The sequence below is a fragment of the Limulus polyphemus genome, unplaced genomic scaffold (assembly GCF_000517525.1).
Source record: "Limulus polyphemus unplaced genomic scaffold, Limulus_polyphemus-2.1.2 Scaffold246, whole genome shotgun sequence".
NCBI classification, from domain to species: domain Eukaryota; kingdom Metazoa; phylum Arthropoda; class Merostomata; order Xiphosura; family Limulidae; genus Limulus; species Limulus polyphemus.
Genome location: NW_013665856.1, coordinates 587,773 through 611,735, shown reverse-complemented (window position 1 = coordinate 611,735; position 23,963 = coordinate 587,773). Strand labels below are relative to the sequence as shown.

The 23,963-nt window shown below is 31.2% G+C and overlaps 1 protein-coding gene across 1 annotated transcript in view; it reads right to left on the bottom strand.

Moving 5' to 3' along the window:
• LOC106478751 (ATP-dependent RNA helicase DDX3Y-like) overlaps positions 1-23,963 on the bottom strand; it is a 49,599-nt gene that overhangs the window by 15,474 nt on the left and 10,162 nt on the right. The window contains exons 3-12 of the mRNA XM_013939312.2: positions 15,475-15,654; positions 11,139-11,267; positions 7,504-7,606; positions 7,171-7,341; positions 6,520-6,619; positions 5,051-5,186; positions 2,994-3,073; positions 2,493-2,752; positions 1,020-1,164; positions 472-637 (exon numbers count right to left, since the gene is read on the bottom strand). Of these exons, the coding sequence (XP_013794766.1) occupies positions 472-637; positions 1,020-1,164; positions 2,493-2,752; positions 2,994-3,073; positions 5,051-5,186; positions 6,520-6,619; positions 7,171-7,341; positions 7,504-7,606; positions 11,139-11,267; positions 15,475-15,654 (1,470 nt within the window). The remainder of the gene's footprint in view (positions 1-471; positions 638-1,019; positions 1,165-2,492; positions 2,753-2,993; positions 3,074-5,050; positions 5,187-6,519; positions 6,620-7,170; positions 7,342-7,503; positions 7,607-11,138; positions 11,268-15,474; positions 15,655-23,963) is intronic.

The following is a 23,963-nucleotide window of genomic DNA, read 5'->3' as shown; positions in this document are numbered from 1 at the left end:
TAATTTCAGCAGTAGTAATGTGATACCTGTTTCACTTACAGACAGAAATACATAGTTCAAAATGTGTTAAAATCAGTGTTGCTAAGTCAACACATTTCCCGTCATACTAGTCACATTTTCTAGATTGTTTTTTGCAAAATTAAGATAAACAGTATGGCATGGCTTGTCATAAATAGAAAAGGGGGATATAGGAATGATGCAGTTGAACTATAAAAGGACTTTTCCAGGACCCTCCTAATAAAAACTATTGATTTTCTAGGAATTCTAATATCAATATTATTATTTTTTTAAATATAAAACCCCGTGTATGGGTATTTATGTGTAAGACTTTTAGAACAACTACACATACATTTCACCAATCATGTATAATGTGACTTGTAAATAGATGAGCATATTATAAAACTCAACAAGTTGATAAAAATCCTAAATAACTAAAGATATCTAAAAAAAAGAATAATGGTATAAGCTTACGTGCACTGCCATTTCTTAGCCCTACAGCATTCAAGAGATCTAACAAAAATGACCGCTTATCAAGCTCATCAACCCATACAATTTTCTGGGTAATATTTTCTGAAGTACTTCCAACACGTCCAACAGCAAGAAATATATAATTATCTAAAAAGTTTCTGGCCAATTCCTAGAGGAGAAAAATAACAACACAAGTTAAAATTTCCTTATTTCATGTTCTCTAGAGAAAGAAGAAAAATTTATAATAACGTAATGATAAATATCCAATTCATCCTGAGAAAATTTTTAAAGAAATTATTACATTTTTTAAGTTTAGCAGGGGAAAAAAAAACTTCAGAGATGAAGTAGAATTTATCTTGTGCCTAAGATTTATATGACATGCTTTACTAGACTTCAAAGAAATGATTACATTTTTCAAGCAGTAACATTAACATTGCATAATTTGGGTATAACCATTACAAATATATATACATACAATCATATATTAGTGAAAATTCTGGAGAGCAAATGAGAATGAAAACTGGTGAAGGAATATATACACACACACACACCTGCACTTTCTTTGGAAATGTTGCAGAAAACATCATTGTCAGCCTTGATCCTGTTGGTGTCATGTTGTCTTCTAAGACAATGCGACGAATCTGTGGTTCAAAACCCATGTCTAACATACGATCTGCTTCATCCAATACCAAATATCTGGAGTAAAAAATAAAATGTATTTATCAATGAGTTGTATGCTCATGCATACAAAAGCAGCAGAAACAACAAAGAGTAATACTAAATCTTACAATTTGAGTCTTAACAAACCATAATTAAGCTAGGTGCAAATAATGAAGAAAGATACCAAGGAGAATAAGTTCCTTGTCATAAGAAATTAGAGTTTGGACACAATAGTGGGAACACCTCACCAGGTGACAGTTCAAAACTTATTTCACAAGACCATTATTTTCCTTTTTACAAGATTAGCCTTACAAAGCCACTTTCAACAAATAAATCCACTGTTTTATTCTTGTCCACTAACCATATTTATTGTATTACAAATGCTCTGAGTTATGATAAAGAAAATTATTTTTCATAAATATAATTTTGATTTATCAATCTTAAGTGTACTTGATAAAACTGAAACAACAACTACACTCACAAGCCTACTGTATCCCCACCCTTAGTAGTCTTACTAGTAATCAGCCATATTTTCCCAACAGTATAATATTTTGAAGTTTGCATGCTCAACTAAGACTAACTATAAACTAAACTTCATAATTTTCATCTATTTGAAAGTTGTTCTAAAATTATCTATCATTTATTTTTACCTTTCATAAATTTGTATGGCATTTGGCTAAAATAAGTTACAAATTTATACGATGTATTGTTTATGTGATTGCATTTTGACTCTTGAAAACTTAAGAGTGATATTAAGTCTTAATTACTTTCTGTATTAAGTTTAAATTTAAACTTTTGCATTATAAATAATTTAGTATATTTTTAGTAGTTTCTGTTTGTAGATAAGCAAAAAAAAGCTACATAATGGGCTGTCTGTGCTGTGCCCACCACTGGTATCAAAACCCAGGTTTTAGCATTATAAGCCTTCAGACTTACTGTTGAGCCAATGGGGGGGGGGGGCATTTGTAATAGTGAAATTAGCAATAGCAGAAAGCATCAAGTCAAAGTTATGAACTTGTAGGTAGTTAATTCTACCAATCATGAACATTACCCTTTAACATAAGCACTTTTTTCTTCCTGCAACTGAGAGGGATCAGACAAACATACTAAACTTGATTCTAAAGACATGAAATTTGTATAAATCCTCAAAGCACTGAATATCATGTAACATATGACTATCCTAATATCACTGACTCTTGAATGAAGGAAACCAGATAACAAAAGAAAAACTTTAAAGTTGAAACATAATTTATTTTGTGCCTAAGATTTCTATGACATTTTTTATTTGACTGAAACTATATTATACAGTTGCACTTCATTAAGTTGGAATATAAAATATAACATTTTCTCAAGAAAACAACTACTTCACAAGTTCCAAGCTAATTTTTCCACGTTCCATCATGTCTACCAGTCGTCCAGGTGTTGCTACTAACAAATGGCAGCCTCGATCTAAGTCATTCATCTGTTGAACAGGGTCAGCTCCACCATAAACGACACATGGTTTTACACGAGAGCGATAAGCAAATTTCAATGATTCATCATATATCTGACAGGCTAGTTCTCTTGTTGGTGAGAGTACCAGTGCCAATGGATACTGTTTGATCCGAGATGAAAACTTTTGTGGCTGTAATAAAGATAGAAGCATGTTCACAAAAATTAATAACTGTAACAGGTACCAAAAGAGCTATTTATATCAAAGATATGATATTGTGATTTTTTTTTGTGTGTGTATGCTCTAATCAATCAATCATTTTTCTAGCATTTTTGATTGATAATGTATTTTTTATTATATTTTACATAAGATTTAAAGACATTTTTATATATAGAATATTTAGTATGTTTTAAATTATTAAAGAGAAACTTACTTCTGGTAAATTCTTTGGTGGTCCGTTTTCATATATGTGGTTAAGAATCGGCACCAAAAATGCTGCAGTTTTCCCAGAACCTTGGAAAAACAATCAAGAAAAGAACTTTTAAGCAAATATTAAGAAATGAACCCTTATTTTTAAGTGATCAAACTTCCACTTATAGAAAAAAACATTGCTCTAATATTTTTAATGTATATATATTTAAGGTTCCTGCATTTCAAATTTCCACATATGAAGTTATGCATAGGAGTTACACATTAACCCTCTCTCCACAGGCATCTTTTTTCTGTGCATGTCAAAAAGTTTTAGTTAAGTTACATTCAAAACTTAATTAAACTACTTTCTTTTCATGGTATATCAATGAATATATAGCATAAAAATGTAGCTAATAATCCATATTTTAATAGTATATAAGTTTCAAGATCTTACTTTTATAATGCAATATTAACAAAAAATCTAGAATTTCCCCAAATGTGAGAATTTTGATATTTGCTCTCTAGTTTATTTTCCAGTTTAGTTACCATTCCTCCAAGAAGTAATGAATTTAATGTAAATTACTCATTATAATATTGTCATTGCTCAGGCAAAGCATAACTTTCATAGCCTCAAGTTCATTTGGTTACAGAAACATGATAAACAATCAGACTCCTCTTGCCATGCCCACCTGTCACATCCTCTCTTTCAGAAATTGCCAACAGTTCTCTCTGATGTTCAATGCTATAGTATTTATAACCAAAACAAAGCCAAGGTTTTCACCTATCAAATGACATATTATGTTGTTTTCTGTAAAGAGAATTGTCAGTTTCGCTTTCAGTTCAACCTTTATTCATACGGGAAACACATTGACAAACTTAGATGAAGTTTTAACAGCTCTTTTCACATAGTTAAAAGCCAAAAAAATTGACATTTATGGGATGTTGTCTGCATTTTGGACATTATTATTTTGTGTTATTTAGTGCATTAATTAGTTAAATAAATAATTATTTATTGCAGTACTAACATTAGTATAAAAAAGTAGGGTTAAGTGTCATTGACTGTCAACAGCAAAAAAAGAAGAAAAAAAAAACGACTCAGGTAAGTACTTTATTTCTGGTTTTTCATATGTATTCTTTATTATTATTATAAAAGTAACTGAAATATAAAAATAGGAAACTTTTTATGTTAGATTGGGTGAAATAAATAATAATATAAAAATAAATTTTTTTCATGAAGTACACCCAAGAGTAGCTCCTGCATAATGTAATTCGGTAACATAAAGTGAGCTGCACTTTTACCAAGTGATTTACAACTTATAAAGGTTGCAAATAGTAGTTAGACAGGGTTCAAAGGACAATAACTACATTTTAATCAAATTTTGAATGTAACTCTCTAAAAGGTTGTGACACGCACACTTTGACCTCCCCATAGAAAGAGGGTTAAGAAGGGTCGTAATAACTAATTTGTATTTATATTACATATCTAGCTTTCAATTAGCTTCTCTCAGGATCAAAGCTAGGATAAATATAATTGTACCATTGACTAAAGTTTTTCTTCTAAATTTACTGATTACGCCCAGTTTAAGTATCCAATGGATATTTAATTCAAGTTATTGTATTTTTCTTTTTTAATAATTTGCATTAATAACATGCTCATACTGTTCTTTTTTTTGTACAACTTTATGATTTTCCTGCTATATTGTTATCCTCATCACTTGCTCTGCATTGACTGAAAAAATTATAATGGCGTTTGAAGGAACATTTGTTTAATGATGTAGTTTGCTGTAACTTTTCAAATGATCATGTCAATACATCATATTAGTATTCTTTTTTTTACAGTTACATCATTTTATTTTCTGACAGGTTTAGACAACTTTTGATCAAAACATGTAAAAGTGGATCTTTCTGCTGTACTTATCAATAAAATCATTAGCATCAACATGATAATTATTTCTCATTCTATCATGGAGGAAATAAGTAAAATTTTACATTATCAGAAAAAGTTGAATATTATGGTAAATACAAACAAGAAAAAACTTCACTTGGGACCACTAACTTTTATTTAGAAATGACAATTACCTGTTTGAGCACATGCCATCAGGTCCCTTTTGGCTAGGATAATTGGAATGGCATATTTCTGCACAGGAGTGGGCCTTGTGTAACGAGCTAATTTAATGTTATTAGCTATAATTTCTGTCAAGGAACAATCATCAAACTAGAAGGAGAAAAACTAATAGTAGCATATCAAACGAATTAGCTCTTGCATAATATGAAGGAAAACTCCACACTTACAGGTGGTATTACAAAGTGATTAAAGGAAAACTAAAATTATTCCTTATTTACTGATTGTTTAATATTGTGTTTCCTTATCAAGGCTATCCTTCAAAGCTTAAAATAACAAACGTACTAATATTTTAAGAGACAAATCTTGGTCAACAACACAAAGATTAAAAAAATAAACAGTCATTCGTAACTATTTTTGTTCCTCCTGTAGATCACTTAGATGAATATTTTACAACATTCAAAGACATAATTCAGATTGATGACATGGGAAGAAAATGGTTTAAAAATAATACATTAAGATTTAAACGGTTAAACTAAACTAAAATTATTAATTCCAAGGGAAAGTATTGTATAGATCAGCATTTCTCAACTTTTTTGGCACAATGACACACAGCTTAAAATATTAAGGCACACTAAAAGACATAGCAATACAAACATTTATTTAGAATTTTTGATTATACATGTATTATTCATATAATTAGTGGGATATTTGGGCCTGCTTTGCTGCAAGTAGACGCTCAGTTTGAGGCCTGATAGTGCTTATAGATACTCGTAGAGATTTGAAATTTTTTCCTTATTTTTGAAAGTAAGACTCTAACAAGTCTAACGAATAAAATAAAAATAGATAAAATTACCCATGAAAAGTAGAAATATGCAACATACTTGGTCAGCATAATGGCACACCGACAGAGAAACACTGGTATAGCTGTTTATGTCAATTTAGTTAGAATGTTTAATTTTAACAAAAGCATCATAAAGCTCAAGGAAATTATTTTAAAACTGCTGCAAAATTTACTATAATTGCTTTAAGTATATAGTCAGATAACTTCTGCATATGCGTGATTTTTTTATTATAAGGAATATCTGAAATTATCATCTGTTACTCTACTTTCAATGCCTACCTAATCATCTCAATATCAATCACAATTTTGTTGTCTGTCCCAGTTTTAAAATGTATTTCTATTCACTTATAATTACTAAAATCAAAATAACAAGTTATTTGTATTTACAACTTCATAGGATCATTCTATACAAATACCCAATGATGATCTCTGGTCCAAACAAACAAAAGCATTGTATGTATGTGTGTATATATATATATATATCTATCAACAATATACTTGTATTTATAAAGGTTCATTTCTGAAAAAATTAGTACACATATTAATGAGTAACTGAGGCTGACAAAAAGTTTTTAAAACAGTTACTTGCAAATAATTTGCAACTAATTTTACAAATAACCAGAAAAAATAAATAAAACATACCGAGTTGATGTGCGATGGACAGTCACCTCCTGTAGCTTCCACTGGTATATCTTCATACTTGTCAAAATTGATACCAGTGTGGCTATTTCCAAACAGCTGTCTGTGAAAAACAAATTGGTCAAAACCAAAGGTGAAAAAAAAAAAAAGAAAAAAGACTGAAAACTCAAAAATATATACAGCAGGTAGCTCTTCAATTAATTCTGACTAATGGTTTAAGTAAAAAAATATGATATGGAACCAAGTACTCATATTTGCTAAGTGCAAGATATAATAATAAAAATGATCTTAGAATAACAGAACCACATTTCTTGATACAAGTATAATGTTATTTCTAGACAAAAATACAAAAAGTACAATTGTTTATAGACAGAAGAATACCCAAATATAACTACAACAGTGTTTTAGATTAAGTAATAATCTGAACAAATGTAGATTTGTTTCTGCTGACACAGTAATAATGACTGTTATAAACACACTGACTGTGTGTTCTATCATGATGAATTACATGCAGGGTCTTATAAAAAACTGCTATAGTGTATTATTTCACAAGAATGCAAGGATGTAGCAGTAAGTTTTTAAAAGATTTTGGAAAAAAGTAAATTATAAACTGGAGATCAATTCTTGAGTCATAAAAGAAACATGAAAAATCACCTCTCCAAGTAATCATCCTTAGGTAAAGGATGACTCCAATCAATATCACCATAGTGGTCATTTTTACGACCACCATTTCTTCGGTCCCAAGAACTTCCTCCATGTCCTCCCCCTCTATCTTCACGACTTCCAAGTTTTGGGGCACTATCTGGGTCACGCCAATTTCTGTCACTAAAATAATTTTAAACTGAAAACTGCAAAACTAACAAGCATTGTTTATTCATTACACTCAATTTGAGGGAATATATAATATACTAAAACTACACTACAGTAATTAATTCAAACTTTATTTTCACTTCTAATAACTCAAGTATGTATGTCACAACCACTTACTATTCTCCACGTCGTGAAGATAATCCACTACCTCGATTATCACTATTTGACCTTCTATTTCTATTCCCAAAGTTAGAAAAATCACCACGGTCTCTGCTCCCACCTGTATTGAAAATAACATTAAACAAACACATATACATACATACAAAAGATTAATACCACAGTTTTCCTATGTACATCTAAATATATAACCTACATATGAAACAACTTTTTTGTAAATTACCTTAAAAGTATTAGGTCATCAAGAAATTAATGTAGCGTTTTGGAACACTTTCTTACCCCCCTCCCCAAAAAAACAACAACTTACATCATGTATAATAGATAAACGAACCACCTAAATGTCAGGTTATTGTAGCCTATATAATGTGTAAAGTTTAGTATACTTTAATTCCTCATGGATTCTCTGTGCAAATATTAAATGCCAAAAACAATGGCTCAGTCCTAGATAAAAACCACTTCTGACCCCAAAACCTGGACTCCATCCGCAGAAAGTGATGCTTTGCATTTGGTGGGACATCAAAGGAGTAATTCGTTTCAAACTCCTCAATCCAGAGTGAACTGTCAATGCAGAGACCTATAGTCAGCAACTGGAATGTTCAAATCAAGCCCTTCACTCATCAATCAGAAAGGTGTTCTTCTCCACAACAATGCACATCCACATGTGCCACATTTGATGCAACACAACATTATGGAGTTGGGTTGGAAAGTTCTCCCCCACCTACCATATTCTCCAGATATGGCAACACCAAATTTATGGGAAAATGTATGCAAATGTAAATGGTGTTAAAGAGGACATCAACATTTTTTCTTCAGAGCCAAGTGATTTCTTTAATCAGGGCATTAACGACCTGATTGTAAGATGGAAAAGCATCATCGATAAGAATGGAGACTATTTCATTTAATAAACGTTTTATTTTGATATACAAGTTGCTCAGGTTTTTTTCAGAAAAAAAGCGACATTAACTTCTTGACAACCTAATACATAGTAATTTCAGCTAAATTCTTTAATTTGTCTTTTCAGTAAGGCTTTTGATAACTTTCAAGTGAATATTTGAGTACAAATCTAATTTCTGTCTGTCACATAACTCAAATTAAAAAATCACTACAAAAGCTAGAAATATAAGAATGTGAATTCAGATCAGGCTTGGCTTGAGTTTTTGATTTTCAAGAAAAACATCCTGTAAAACATATGAATTATTTGCAGTTTTTACACAATCTTAAACTTTTATATAATTAGCAATTGCCATTAACCCTTTCGCAATGGGTGGGTCTAACTGAGCATGTCTTGGTCTGTTTACAATTTACTTTCAAAACTTTATTAATACTATATATTAATGAAATTGGCATCAAAACGTTGCTTTATATTTCAAATTTTAATATTATGTATGTTTTAATTTTTTAATTCAAAATAAAATATAAATAAAACAAAGCTAAATATTGATTTGTGTGTGTCACATAGCACCATCCTCATGTATTATTGCCCAATTTAAATTTTGTTTACACCTACTATATACGTCTACAAGTGGTTAACGAATTAAAAACATGAATTTTAGATACTGTCAAGCTAGAATATAAACTTAGAACCTCCAACCACTTTGATTTCCTGAGAAATCAATACATCTAGCAAATCAACTAGAGTAGTGCCTCCTCCTACTGCATTCTTTCCAAACCACTTTAGTTCCACCTACTTTTCTTAAGGGTCTGTTTATAATCAATAGAAAGGGCAAGTTGTGCTTTACGTGATTCTTACAGTTGTTTGTAAAAGAGCTTGGAACAGAAAATAATAATTTCTCCAAGATTGTTGAATGGTGATGACCAAGTTGCTTTGAACGGATATAAAATATTTTTAAACACGTATATACTTTATTTATAAACCGAAGCAAGTTACAGATGTTTTGCGTGTACTAGTAGAGTAATGTAATATATTTTCTTTTTTTCTAAAATGCATATTTGAAGCCTACAAAAATTATATTTCTTCACCCTACACTTGATAAAATAAATGAGGATTAGCACTAAAGGCACACGAGAGCAAAATATTTTTCTATCACCCTAATTTCTCATAAGTATTAGAAATCATTGTTTTTCTATGTAACTTTCAATTATTATTCATGTTTTAAGAAAAATAACTAAAATTTAAGCATCTATGAGTAAATACACTTTAGCTGAAAAAATAAGAATGTTTTCCAAAGAAGACTACACACTTACGAGGTTTGCAAAACTAAATGAATGTGATAAGTAGTGCTGAAACTAGAATTTTTATTAGTTGACGAATAATTGCTGAAAAGTGAAATAGGATTTTATAAGCATGTGTTTAAATAACATCTTTGTACACCTATGCTGCTAATTCCAAACACCTCAAAAGGATTACCAATAATCAAAGAATTGCAAAGTTTATTGTATCAGCACCAAATCACATAATAAATGTTTTGACAGGTTTAAAGTACAGTGTTGTTACTTTCGAAAAAGTCTTGTTGTGAACACTGTAAGATACATACATAAGCCTATAAATTACACATCCTGTTGTTGGCATAAACGTTTTCCCTGATTCTAAGTGCAGTGTCATTACTCGGAATTTTCCTTTAAAACATTTTAGCATATATAATCTGATACACGGAGCAGGGGTCGAGTTGATTGTCTTTTCGCGCATGCTTTGTTGCTTTCAGGATTATCATATTACGGTGGTGTCACGTAAACAGTCTACTGACACAAGCAGCGATTTATTGGTTTATTTTCAGTGGGGTTCTACTTTAGTCATTGACAGTAAAATAAACACAGAACATAAACGTGAAATGTTTAACAGTTCAAAGTCGTAAGAGAAGTACTTTGAAACTTCGTGAGAAATAATAATGAAAAAAAGGCATAGCCGCTCCTTTTATTTCTAATTTTACAACTTGTATTTTCATTATAGTTTTGGGATTTCTCTACAGGCTGAAGACTCAAGTATATCATTAAATAACTGATAAGATACAGTTTTACTGAAAACAAGTGTTTGAAATGTATTTAGGAAGTTTTAAAAATTACACAAAAGAAATTTTAGATTTTTGGGATGAAGAATAGTATATTTAATCCTAACATGAAAATCACTTCCAACTCGGAATAGTAACGAAACAGACTAGACATATTCACAAAGAAATCTTTAGTAAAAATACTTATTTAAAAAATATGATTTTTTGTGTACAAAAGACTTGAAATGTTTACTAAAGGTATACCAAATTTTTTGAAGATGCACGTACTGAATTAAAAGTTGTAGTATAAACATTTAACGTGTATACAAACTTGTGTATATTTTACCAAGCCCATTACAAAATGGTTAATAGGAGGAAAAACAAATCTCTTTCTATTCAGTGTGATATAGTTTGACTCAGCCACTTTTTATCACAACATTTATGCTTTGCCAATATACCTCACATTTTACACAAATTTTTAACATCAACATACATTTGAAAACTTAATCATTTCAGTACCACATTTAACTTTAAATGTTCTTTATATCTTCAGAAAACATTCATAAAATTATTTTGTTCACCTTGCACTACATCTGTTCATTTGATCAATAGCTACTTAAAAATAAAATATATTCTGTATGCAATATTCCAAAGTTAAGTAATTACACAGAATACACATTGCAAACTAACCTCGTCCATCATTAAAATTCCTTCTGTCATCTCTATCAAACCCTCCTCCTCTTCCAGCATCCCCTCGAGGATTATACCTGCCACCCCTGTTGTTGCTTCCAAATTTTCCAAAGTCACTACCATAGGAGTCTGTCACAAGATTGTAAAATTTTGTCATAATTGGACAATGTGTTGATTTTGTGCTTAGCAAATGAAAAACTTAAAATATATGTACAGAATATTTTTAAATTACTAACATCCTGCAAGGATCAGACATGTTGCACGGATTGTATATCATTATACTTTGGTAGCAAAATATTATATTATGGATACTAAACTAACATCTTTTTTTAAGTGATTATTTATTCATTTTCACTGACCATTGTGTTGTTATTATTTTTTTCACAGCCTTACCAGTTTGTTTTCTTCTTAATGTCTGGTAAGATTCTGAAATAATGTGGCTATGGATACTTTGAAACATTGCTTTAAAACTGACAGAAAAATGAAATTTTTCTCCCTTTATTCTTTCACTTGGATAACAGTTAAGAAATCTAGGATTGAATCCCATTTAACAGGGAAATCCCATAGTTCACAAGGTTTTATGATGAAATATCTTAACACTATGTTTTACTACCTGAAAAGCAGAATGAAACCTTACAAACAATCTTTCAATGTTTTTAAAACCTATAGGTAGTAAAAATTAAAATTATAAAAAGCAGGCGGACTCTTCACAAAACTACCTGATATAGATAAGTGTGCTTACACATTTATAAAAAAAAAGTTCAGTATCAAGTTTTATTGTGAAAACAAAGTGACTATTACTAAAAATAAGTTTTTGCAGAAAAAAAAACATCCTGATCATTTAAGTCTTATTAACCTTCATTAAGCTGTTCTTCAACTAACCAAAAATATTGATCACTTGTACTTTGGAACAACTGATACTGGTTTAGGTTTCATTTACATTAAAAAAACACAGATATTAAGAATTGAAAAGGGTATGAAATAGAACAACATTTTAAACAAATATTAGTTCTTTTATATGCATACTAATGCTATACCTTTAGATCCTAATGGAAACAATCCTAGTGGGCAAACCTTCTTTAGCCCACTTGTAGAGGTTAATCTTAAAGATTATAACACAGTCTACAAGTTGTCAGCAACTTGCTGAGCCACTGAAACAATGATAGTAACAAACTTCTCCAGACAACTTTTCGGACTTAGTTGAAAGAATGCCTTGCAAAAATAGCAGTAGTTACTCAGACCAAGGACAGTGCTATACCACATGAGGCCAGAGATTACAAGTGCCTGTATACTTTTAGCAGGGAAGTGAGTGTGTGTTTGCACACACATACATACATACATATCAGAAAATAAATATTTTGTCAAGTTGTAAAATGTATCAACTTGGAACAATACTTCTTACTCTCCTCAGTTTTTTGTATCCTGTACTTTTCTCTTATTTGTTAACTGATTCATCCAGTTCTCAGATGTTTCTAACAGTTTACAATATGACATTCACAAATCTGTTCAATCTTAGCATAAAATATAAAGTTAAAAAGTTATTTGATCTAGAAATAACCAATGTTTGTAATGAAGAGGCATAAAAAAAAAACCATGCACTAAATCAATATGAATGAAAGTTGAGTATAAACTTGCTATTGAATCAAACTACACAGAGCCAGATCATAAAATTCTTACAAATATCTGTTTCCATACTGAAATGTCCAGTTTTCTAAAAGTCCAGAACTTGCAAGATATGATATTATATACTTCTAAAAATTTTTTGCTTTATCTTATTGTACATTTATATCCAACTAAAATTTAGTTACTTTAGTGACACTATATTCATCCCTATGATTACATAAAGTTAGGTTTTAATGTTTGCTTTTAATTAGCTCTGTGTTATCTCTCTAGATATCTAATCTTCAAAAACATTGTGTGAAGGTTTGTCAGTACCAGGATGTAAATGATGGGCCAACAAATCCATAGTCCATCTTACTAACTACCGGGACATGCTAGGCCAACTTTAAATACAACCAGATTGTCATTTAGTAAAAGATGTATTTTAGAAACGTTTAAGCTTAACAACCTTTAAGATACTATCAGAACTGTGTTTCTAAAGTACATATCAGTTGAACAAAGCTTTGCATAAGAATGTTACAATTATACAGCACATCCTTCATGATCAACAGTACTGTATGCCAATAAGTTCTGAAATTAGATTTACATATGGATTATAATATCTGATATACAAAAATAATAACTATAAGTATTAAACAAACAAAATGACTTTTGGATTCCCTCAGTGACTATACAGACAAGCAGCATTCTTACAGTAAGGTGCACATACAATATTAAAAACGTAATCTGAATTACTACAAAAAATCTGAACTTTTGCAATTGGTTCAGATGACAATGTTTGATTATGACCCTTTGAAAAACAATTAAATTTTACTTCCATTATGTTTAAAATTGATCGTATGATTGGATTTTCTCTTCAAGCTTCATTTACAACAACAGATTTTGTTGGTTCTTACACATTACTATTACTACATATAATTAGCAAGAAAGACCAGACAGTCAACTTTTATAGATGGGATTATGGTATATCAAAACAATTTTGAATATGCAAGTTAGCAAGTTACATGAAAACCTCAGCTAAAGTCGTGGTAGAATGTATCAGAACTACATTTCTGACAATGTTTGATGTTATTACGTAGTGTGATGTCACCAAAAATTTATCACTCAGATCATAAAGCTCAGTCAAGATCAGTGATTTAGAATTTCCAAGATGAGAATATCCCTTGTACTTAATGGCATTAGAAAACAAAGAAATATGAATCAACTTGGAACAAGAATTCATACCCCAGCCATTTTAAGCAAAGAGCAGCATCTTGTAACAGGCAAGAAAACATGAAACCAAAGATCAGTGCCAAAGAAGCCCACATGCCACAGTACACAACATAATCAAGAAGGGTCTCTGTATGGAAAAGCAACAGAAGTCATATGTACAAGTTTCTTCAACGACATATTTATTTAATGAGTATATATCAAAAGCTGCTGGAGAATGAAACAGGTATTCATGCTATTCAATATGAAGACAACAACAAAATTGCCAGATGCAGCACCTACAAATTTCTGTGCGAGAGGACTGTTAAAATAGGGGAGTGAGAAAACTGTTGTATTCATAAACTATATGGCATATGGAAAGAAAGCAGAGAGAGGATGAGCTTCAGACATGAAAGCCTTACTAAGGTGCCTTTAGCTATGAAAACTACACAGCAGGCCAATATGCATGGCTGTCAGCCAGAGCATGACCAAATGTGTCAACGAGTAGTGTAACAATATGACGAGACTCCAAAATAGTTTTAATATAACGTATTCAACCTCTACATAGTTATTCTAGTTATTATGAGACCTAATTTCACATAAGTGAGTGCAACAGTCATTAGTCACTAATGTCAACTAAATTTTGATACAAACTATTGAAATGGCTGTCATATCAAAGCTTACATTTTGTGATTGTAATGTTACACAAAACTGATCTCCCTTAAATTAACATACTATAAAAATTTTTCTGCCTGAAAATACTGGGGCAAAAGCTTGAACACTGCTAGCAGCTTGAATTTAAGGTATCTGTATGCCATCCCTTGAGTATTGGATTACTCATTGGTCATGCGAGTGCTATACACTAACATACATACCTGTGGGTGCTTATTTATATATATTTGGCTTTTATTACTCCCTATAAGTGGATAGGCAGAGGTCATTTTCATGATCTGGATGGTAAGTTGTTCATGAATTGTCTACTTTTACTAGAAATTACCACAATAAAACTTTTTTCTAAAACTATGGCAGTAAAATGCATGTTTTAAAAGATTTTCAAATATAGGAATGAACAACCCCTCTAAAGCTATGACCTTCCTTAAATGTTTGTATCTCACATATCAAGGAAGAAATGTTGAAAAGCATACCTACCACAGAGATTACATCTCAAACTGAGTTAGACCAACCATATGTTAGAAACATCTGATAATTTTGATTTACTATAAATAAAACACCATTTAGTTTATGTTTCTAAATTTTGCAATATTGTTTTATTCAATCACATTACTATTCTATTATTTTAGCACAGTGCATATGTCCCTTTTCAAAACAATTTTCAATTTAGTAACCAATGAAAACCAATTTCTTATATACAATTTACAATTAAATACAACATACCATAATCATATATTTCACACACAAAAAGAAACTACAATATCCATATTTATGTTAAAAAATGATTAAAATAATTATATGAAAAATGTTAAAAAGAAAAGACACTGTTAAATGCCATTAGTATCTCAACACCCACCACGACCACGATTATACTGGTTCCTATTATTCCAGTCTTTGTATCCCTGTTCACCTCTATCACGATCTGTCGAGTTGTAGCTATCACGATTATTCCACTGTTGCTGGGTTTCTGGGGGTTGTCTACTTGGTTGCTGAGATGTAATTGGACAGTTTCGAAGATGAGGTGGAACGTAGCGTCCTAAAAATGATATAGTTGTCAAATATTTTGCTACTGCATTTGGTAAAAAAAAAAATAAATCTTTTTTTGACTATACTATAAAGAAATTCACTAGGTCTAGGTACTTTCAAAAATTTAAAAACACAGATTTGCTATGCAGAAAACAAAGTCTACTCAAAAATAGGCAAAACAAAATGCCAATTAAAAATACATGCCTATACAAAGGGGAAGAAATAATTGGGTTTTGCAAAGGTTAAGAAAACAATTTAATAAAATAAATATATAGAAAGAAGGAGAGCTGAAAGGAACTGAAGTTGTTATTTAGACTTGGATGTTCATTTGAGAAACATAGACTTTCTTTGACCAGATTCTCATAGTTTGAAGATCCTGATGTTAGAATTTTGAAGTTATCACTAGGTAAAGGGCATTTTCTAATTAACAGTGTATACGAGTAGGGAAAGTACATGGACTTAGTAGTGTTTCAACAATTCTGCATGAAACTCCTATATGTTCATCTTTTTTACAATTTTTTCTCCATATTAAAACTTGTACTCTTTGTTTTATAGACACACACATATGTATATATCACATACGTTTGTTCTATGAAAACATTTTAGATCACAGATGATAGAATGTGTGAATTCTAAAACATCTGAAAATTAAACATTTTGTTTTACCATGGGGGGGTCCTGTTTTTGATTTAACAATGTATACTATATTTACAACACATGTAATAAATCATCTTTATAAAACATGCTTATATCTTTTAAATTATTCATTTATCTTGACTTCAGCATCCCTTCACAATATGATATTGAAGATCTGAGTATCTTCTTTTAACAGAAAAATCTGAAATAAGATATCACAAAGTAAACCATCTGTAAATTAAAACCTGGGAATAAATAACTTTTCCAAATATACCTAGAGGATATTAATGGGATGTGTCATCCACCTATAACTCTTAGCAAATCATATAATATCAACATTCTACTTAACCCAAACTCCCGGGTCCTGTACACACGAGAATTTGTCAGAACACATTATACTACTCATAACCAATAGAAAGCCAAAGTTTTTCCCTATCAAATAACATACTATTTATATAACTTTGTTGTCTGTACAGAGAATTGTCTATTTTCCTTCCAGTTTGAACTTTATTCTCATGGGAAGCACATCAATGAGCTTAGCTAAACTTTTAACAGCTTTTGTCATACAGTTAGAACGCCAGAAAAATTGTGATAGTTATGGAATATTGTTTCCTTTTTACATGTTATTACTCTGTGTTCTTTGGTGCATTATTTAATTAAATACAAATTATTTAATGCAGTAGTACAATTAGTTCAGGTAAGATAAATAATATAAATATTATTGTTATTATTAATAATTTTTTTGAGGTACGCTAGCAAGTAACCCGTGTGTTATGTAACTAAATTATGTAATGTGATTTGCAATTTATATGGTGCAAATAGTAGGTAGACCCAGTTCAAAGGGCAATAAAACAATAAAAATTAAGTACAAATAGATATATACTGTTACAAGCTTTAAGTTACTTAGGATAAATAATTGTGGTTTTTCTGCTATAATTTGTAGTAATTCCAGAAAGAAAATAGAGGGCATTTATAATTATTTCCTTTTTTTTTCTGGTGGTTATGATACTGGTCTAATCAACCAACCTCATATAGAGTTAGGGTAAAGAAAATAATACACATAAAAGGACTTTATTTTATGACATTTTTTTCCTAAATCACTTCCTTAATGGAGAAAAGGCACTCCTTTCCTTTTTAATAATGTATATCAGTGTTTCCCAAACTTTTCCAACTAGGGACTGGTTTATTTTTGTAATTTTTTTATGAGGCCTGGCCTCCTCAAATACCTAATTAGATAACCCAATAATACACGGCTAAGTCTTAACATCAAGCTGGAAGCAATAGTTCTATCAATACATCATCGATTATAAAATATACTGGTGTTTTATAGTACTACTGTGTAAAAAGAAATTATATTTCATTGTTATTTAATCTTCACATTAATTGTATATTTATTAATGCTCTTTTAAGAAATAAACTTCCTAATGAGAAGGATGATGCTGTTTTTCATCACACAGCAACTTCAAATCATGAGGAAAAGAAGTCAACATCTAATCTGTTCCTGTACTTGTTTTTTAAGAAAACCAATGCTGAGAAGCCTGATTCGCATTTATAAGTTATGACAAAGGGCATAAGAAATCTCACTGCTTTTTCTGATAAATTTAGATACTCAGCATGACAGCTCATCCAAATATTAATTAACAAGACTCGACTAAAACAGTTTTTCAGTGCGGTGTCACAGGACAGTTCAATAATAGAATCAATTTCAGATTCACCAAGTTGTAATCCCTCCTCATTTTCCATGTCAACAGTAAAAGGGTTCCTAATCCACATTTTACTGCTGTCAATTGGAGAAAAATATTCCTTCAAGCCTGATTTTAGCCACAAAAGATGCTCTTTGATTGATGAGGAAATCTCATCTGGAATATTACCTTCTTCATCTTGGTTTTGTAATTCTATTAAAGTAGAGAAAGACTTATAATTTCTCTTCTCAATTTGATGTACCCACAATTTTTTTTGCTGCTTCTATCTTCTCCTGGACATTAATAATATTTATGTTAGCACCTTGAAAATTTAGATTTAATGCATTTAAGAAGACAAAAATGTCACATAAATAGGCCACCTTCATTAACCAATGCAAATTATGAAACCTATCTCTAAATTCAAATACTGAATCCTTTGCTGATAGGTGATGTTGCTTCAAAAACAAGATAACTTCATTCTTTATTTTGATGAGTCTTTTTAAGACATTTCCTTTTGATAACCACCGAACTTCACAGTGTAATAGATGCTCGTGTTCACTTCCTAATTCTTTGCACAAAGCAGTAAAGATTCTGGAATTCAACAAACAAAATTTTATATAGTTTATGAATTTAATACATTCTTGCATAGTTGAATTCAAAAGTAAGGGCATTTTCTTCACAGCTAATGCCTTTCTGTGAATGCTACAATGTACCCATTCACAGTCTGGTACCACTGCTCAGATCCTCTGGAAAACTCCTGTATGGGAACCTGCCATTGAGTGATCACCATTGGTACTCAATCCAACACATCTTTTCCATTGAATACCACTCTGAATTATAAAATTATTGATTAAATTACAAATTTCACCAGCCATTGTTCTTGTTGGAAGTGGTTTACAAAACAATAAATCTTCATGTATTGTGTCCTTATAATCATTTATTACAAAACACATTATATTGCCATTATCTGCAATGTCTGTGCTTTCATCCACTTGTAATGAAAAAAAAAACTGACAACAGTGAACTCGACATATAAGAGTTTCTTCAATATTTTTGCCATATCCACAATTCTACATTTCATTGTATTATTAGATAGGGACAGTAAATTCAACTGATTTTCTTGTTTTTATAAACACGAGACGTAATTATTTTTACAGCAGGAAGTATTAATGCTTCACCAATACTATCGGATAACCTGTCTCGGCTATTAGTTCTGAAATTTCATATGAGGTCATAACCAAGTCTTCATTGGAAGATCTCGTGGAAAAAATGTGTGAAATTATTTATTTGGAAAAAGCTATTTCATTTTTCTTATTTATGAAACAATCTATTGGCTTACTCCTGAGTATTCTGGACATCTGGTATCCAAGTGGCATTTCAGTTTTGATGGTTTCATGCTCTCATTTGATAATGTTGAACAACAAAGAACACATAGTGGCAAGTCATTATTGCTACCACCACTTATAAAACCATACTTGAAATATTCATCACAATACTGTTGAGACCAAGAGGTCTTGTTTTCTTTTCTTTGATACCAAGCTGCATATCACTTAAATGTTTATAATTAGGACTATTATTTTCACTAACTTCAGTTTCACTAGAACTTGGCTGCATTTGTGCATCTCTTGAGGTTTTCTCTTGTGATGCATGTTTCTTCAGCCATCTATCCATATTGGAGAGGGGTTTTTCTTTAAAATGAACAACTTAAAAAATGTTTAGTTAGTACAAATTAAGTCACAAACAATTCTCTCTCTTCTCAGAACAAACTAACACTTCTAGCACCAGCCACCAGCAACTTGTCTGCTGCCACCTGGCACTACCAGACGCAAGACTCAGGTCTTGCATGCCTTAAATTTCCATTAACGGAGTAGACAAATTTAACACATTTGGAATAAAATTCCTGAAACTTTGGTGTCGAATGAACAAATTGTCCTTTAATGTGAGACAAAATCCCTTTTTTGATCTTACCTGCAGACAGGGGAAGATCGGCTTAGACTCAGCAGGAGGACGTGTCTAGTTAACATGTGGTTTTAAATTTACAGCATTTCACAAGAATCTCAAAGTTATCAACACCATAAAACTTAATCTTAGGCTCTATAAATTGTACTAAGTGAGAACACCTTAATTCCTGAAACTATAAAGGCAGCTGTCAGCTTGTGAATTCTATAGTTCATAGCCTTAAGTACAAACTTTCACTTTTCCTTCCTGTTATATTAGCTTAATTGAAATACTGAGAAATCCAAGTTAGATGAAATGAAAATTTAAATTATAATGTATTTAAAAATATTAATTTTATTAGAATATATTTATATCAACTGGTTTAATAACATTTATCTATAACATACAACAAGGGCTTGTAGAAAGTTTAAAAATGATGGTTGGTAGTGAAAGGTAGTTTTCTGTAGACCGTCATTTTTCTTTTTACATGTACTGGTATTGGGTTGCGGAAACACTGATGTATATTAATTTTGTACACTTATTATTATTAATGTAATTAATTTTTTAATAAAACTTCTAAAATTGTGGTAAAGTGAATTTAATGCAGAATTTAAAAGCGAGTCCTCTTAGTGGGGAATCATTGTGATATTGTTTATGCTGGAAAATTCAAGCATCAGCTATAAATTGAATTGTTTTGTGACCAAAAGAATAGCAAGTCCTTCGTAAAGAGTTTGTTACATACGAACTTGCAGGAATTTTGTAGTAACTTGATCTTTGTAAGTTGCACAAGTATTTTTTACTTCATTATGAGTATAATGTGATCAAATATCACAATGCCAAAAAATTACCAAATGGAAAAATGACTTATTATGGAGAAAGTCTGAAACTTTGAAAAAGAAATGTCAGGATGCAAGTTACAGAAATAAAGAGCAAGAAAGATATAGGCTTGCTCACCAAGTTATGAGACAAGATCCAGTGAGAAGATGGCAGTAACAAACCTGAAATACAGATGCACACTATTCAGCGTGCCAAGATCCTAACCAAATAGCTGCACATATAGCAGCATTTCTGCTAGTTTCATATATGATCTTTAATTTCTCTCTAAAACATGGTATAACGGTAACTTTTTGTTCCCCTTTAAAGTAGTGTCCTTTAATAATCAAAATAAATAATGAAAGAAAATCTTTGCATCACTGCCAGTGTAATCTATTCCTTTGTTCCCCTTTGAAGTAGTCCTTTAATGATCAAAATAAATGATGAAAGAAAAATCTTTGCATCACTGCCGGTGTAATCTATTCCTTTGTTCCCCTTTGAAGTAGTCCTTTAATGATCAAAATAAATGATGAAAGAAAATCTTTGCATCATTGCCAGTGTAATCTATTCTTGTTCCCATATAACTCATTACCATCTAGCTGACACATATTTGTCAACAAAATGTCAAACACTTTTGATGGAGAGATGGAAAAATCATATAATTTACATTACCATTAACTTTATGGTAATCAGTTCTTTCATATCCTGAAACAGTTGTTAATTAGTCATTCAGGAATTTGAATTTGTAATAAGCAAAATCCTGAAATTAGTAACATATGGAAAACATGCATATAGCTCTAAGATGACTTAGGTGGTGCTGAGTTAAACTTAAATTAGTGTCCTTTCCTAATCAAAATAACTTATGAAAGGAAATCTAGTATGCATCAGCGTCAAGTGTCTGATGATGTCCAAACATCTATTTCTTCATCATTCTCGTGCACCTGCTTCTCGATCTGGACTGTGCCAGCAAACGGTTTCCAGGTGCAAAGTGATATTGAGTTCCAAACATGGATAGCTGTTTTAGGATCAAAGTCACTTTTTGAAGGAAAGTGGAGCATGACCAGAAGCTGATCAGTGATCCTGTCAGCTTCCAGACAAGATCTCAAATAGTTCTTGATCATTTTCATCTTGCTGAATTGTCTCTCTGCCCCAGCAGAGCTGGCTGGAACAAACAGCAGTAGGTCAAAGAGCCAGGAACAAACCCAAAATACAGAAGAATACTGTTCAGCTTGCCAGGATCCTAACCAAACAGCTCCATGTAGGGCAGCATTAGTTATGTTTGTTTAGAAGTAATAATTTACTTCATTTAATAATTAATAATATTAAAATTATAGCAGCTCATGGCTAGTCTTTTTGCTATGCCTGGTGAAATTAAATAATGAAATAGATGTGGAAAATGTATCAGACACCTTTATGAGAATTGCATTAGTATTCCTGTTTTTAAATCATTATTCTATGCTCATTTGAAGTTATTATTTTATATTATGCAGTGTTTTACCGATAATTAGTTCAGCAATCAGAATCAGTAGAATGTTTTGAATTTCCTGATCACAGAAGATCGATTGCTGAGAAATTAAAAATAATACCACCCAGACCACTTTATTCACAACAACAATCTTTTGATTTGTAAATATGCTTACAAACACAACCCTGTACTTTTACCTTTCAACACAAAGCACAAAACATTATTTATCATAGAATAAAATATCATCAGTTAAAACAATCTCTGTCTGTTTCTCATTTATTTACTCACACATTAAGTTAAAATCCAGAGTTGAAGTTTATTGAATAAAAAAGTACTTATATAGTAGTTATAGGTAAAAAAAACATTAGTTGATTCTGGGTTGATTTCAGCAACTTCCTAACAAAATCATTACTGTTCGTGAATTTCTTGAATTTTCTATTCGCATAATATGGCACTTATTGCACCCTAGAAGGGAAATCATAATAGCTTTGAACAAAAATGTTCTAACTTCTGTGCTGAATACAAGTGTAATTTCATTGATTTTTAACCAATCAGTTTCCCAACCTCACTTGTCATAATGGGATGTAACTAACTATACCTCAACTTCAAGAAGTAGTTTGTTTGTTTGTTGTTAAGCACAAAGCTACTACACAATGAGTTGTTTATGCTCTGCTCTCTGTGTTATAAGCCCCAGAACTTATCGTTTAGCCACCAGGAGGCACAAAAAGTTACAGGGTACTGATCTAAACATGCCAGGAAATGAAAGCTTTTTTCTTGTTCTTTTTAACAGTAAAGGCTAGAAAGGCTTTCAGTTTAGCAGAATTTCATGTAAGCTCAGTTGAGATCAGAACAAAATGATAAAAGCACAGTTTGGCAATATGCTGCTAGAAGAAAAGGTGTTTGTGATCAACTTTTGCTACAATTAGTCTTAATGTTTTTGTAGTTTGTGAAAAGCATGCTTTATCATTTTGTACTTCATTTGAATGGGGAATATTCAAAACTCATTCTCATGGCAGCACCATAATCAACTCAGTCATCCAGCAAGTTTATTGCTGAATCATAGAGGGTATTACACTTCATCATTGGATTATTTATATGTGTATATCTGCATAGACAATACTTGTTATTAGCATAAATATGTCAAAATATGAAAATGTATCACTAGCAGAGTTTCAAAGTTTGTGTAAGCAGAAGAACATGAAGTTTAGTGGGAGAAAATGAGAGTTGGTTGAAAAGCAAGTAAAAATTCCACATGGTCAAGCCAAGGGACTTGGTTAAATTGAGCTAGGCCTAGGGAAGGATCCAAAATACATGCGATACAAGTGCTGTATATGTTAGTTTAGAAGTAATAGTTTATTTCATTTAATAATTAATAATATTAAAATAAGTAAAATGTTAATAAAAACTAGTATCTACCTTGAGAAGGGGAAGGTTCACGAATGTGTTTGTGCAAAATTCTCATAGATATTTTCCATTGACCAATGCATCTGCTTCTATCAAGGCACAAATTAACTATATTAAATATCATTGTTAATTTTATTTACCATAATTATTCACCATTAAATAGTCATCTTTGTTGAAACATGCATAACACACAACATTGTAGTAGTTAGGTTTCCACTTGTAACATCTAACAGCAATTGCCCACAACCAAGTCATACTGGGGTTCAACAGGAAATGTATGCCCCCCTGTGATTATTGCAGCCAGGAACACACAGGGGCGGATTGGCCTATCGGGATACCGGGACTTGTCCCGGTGGGCCGATAGTCCAACTCAATTTTGGG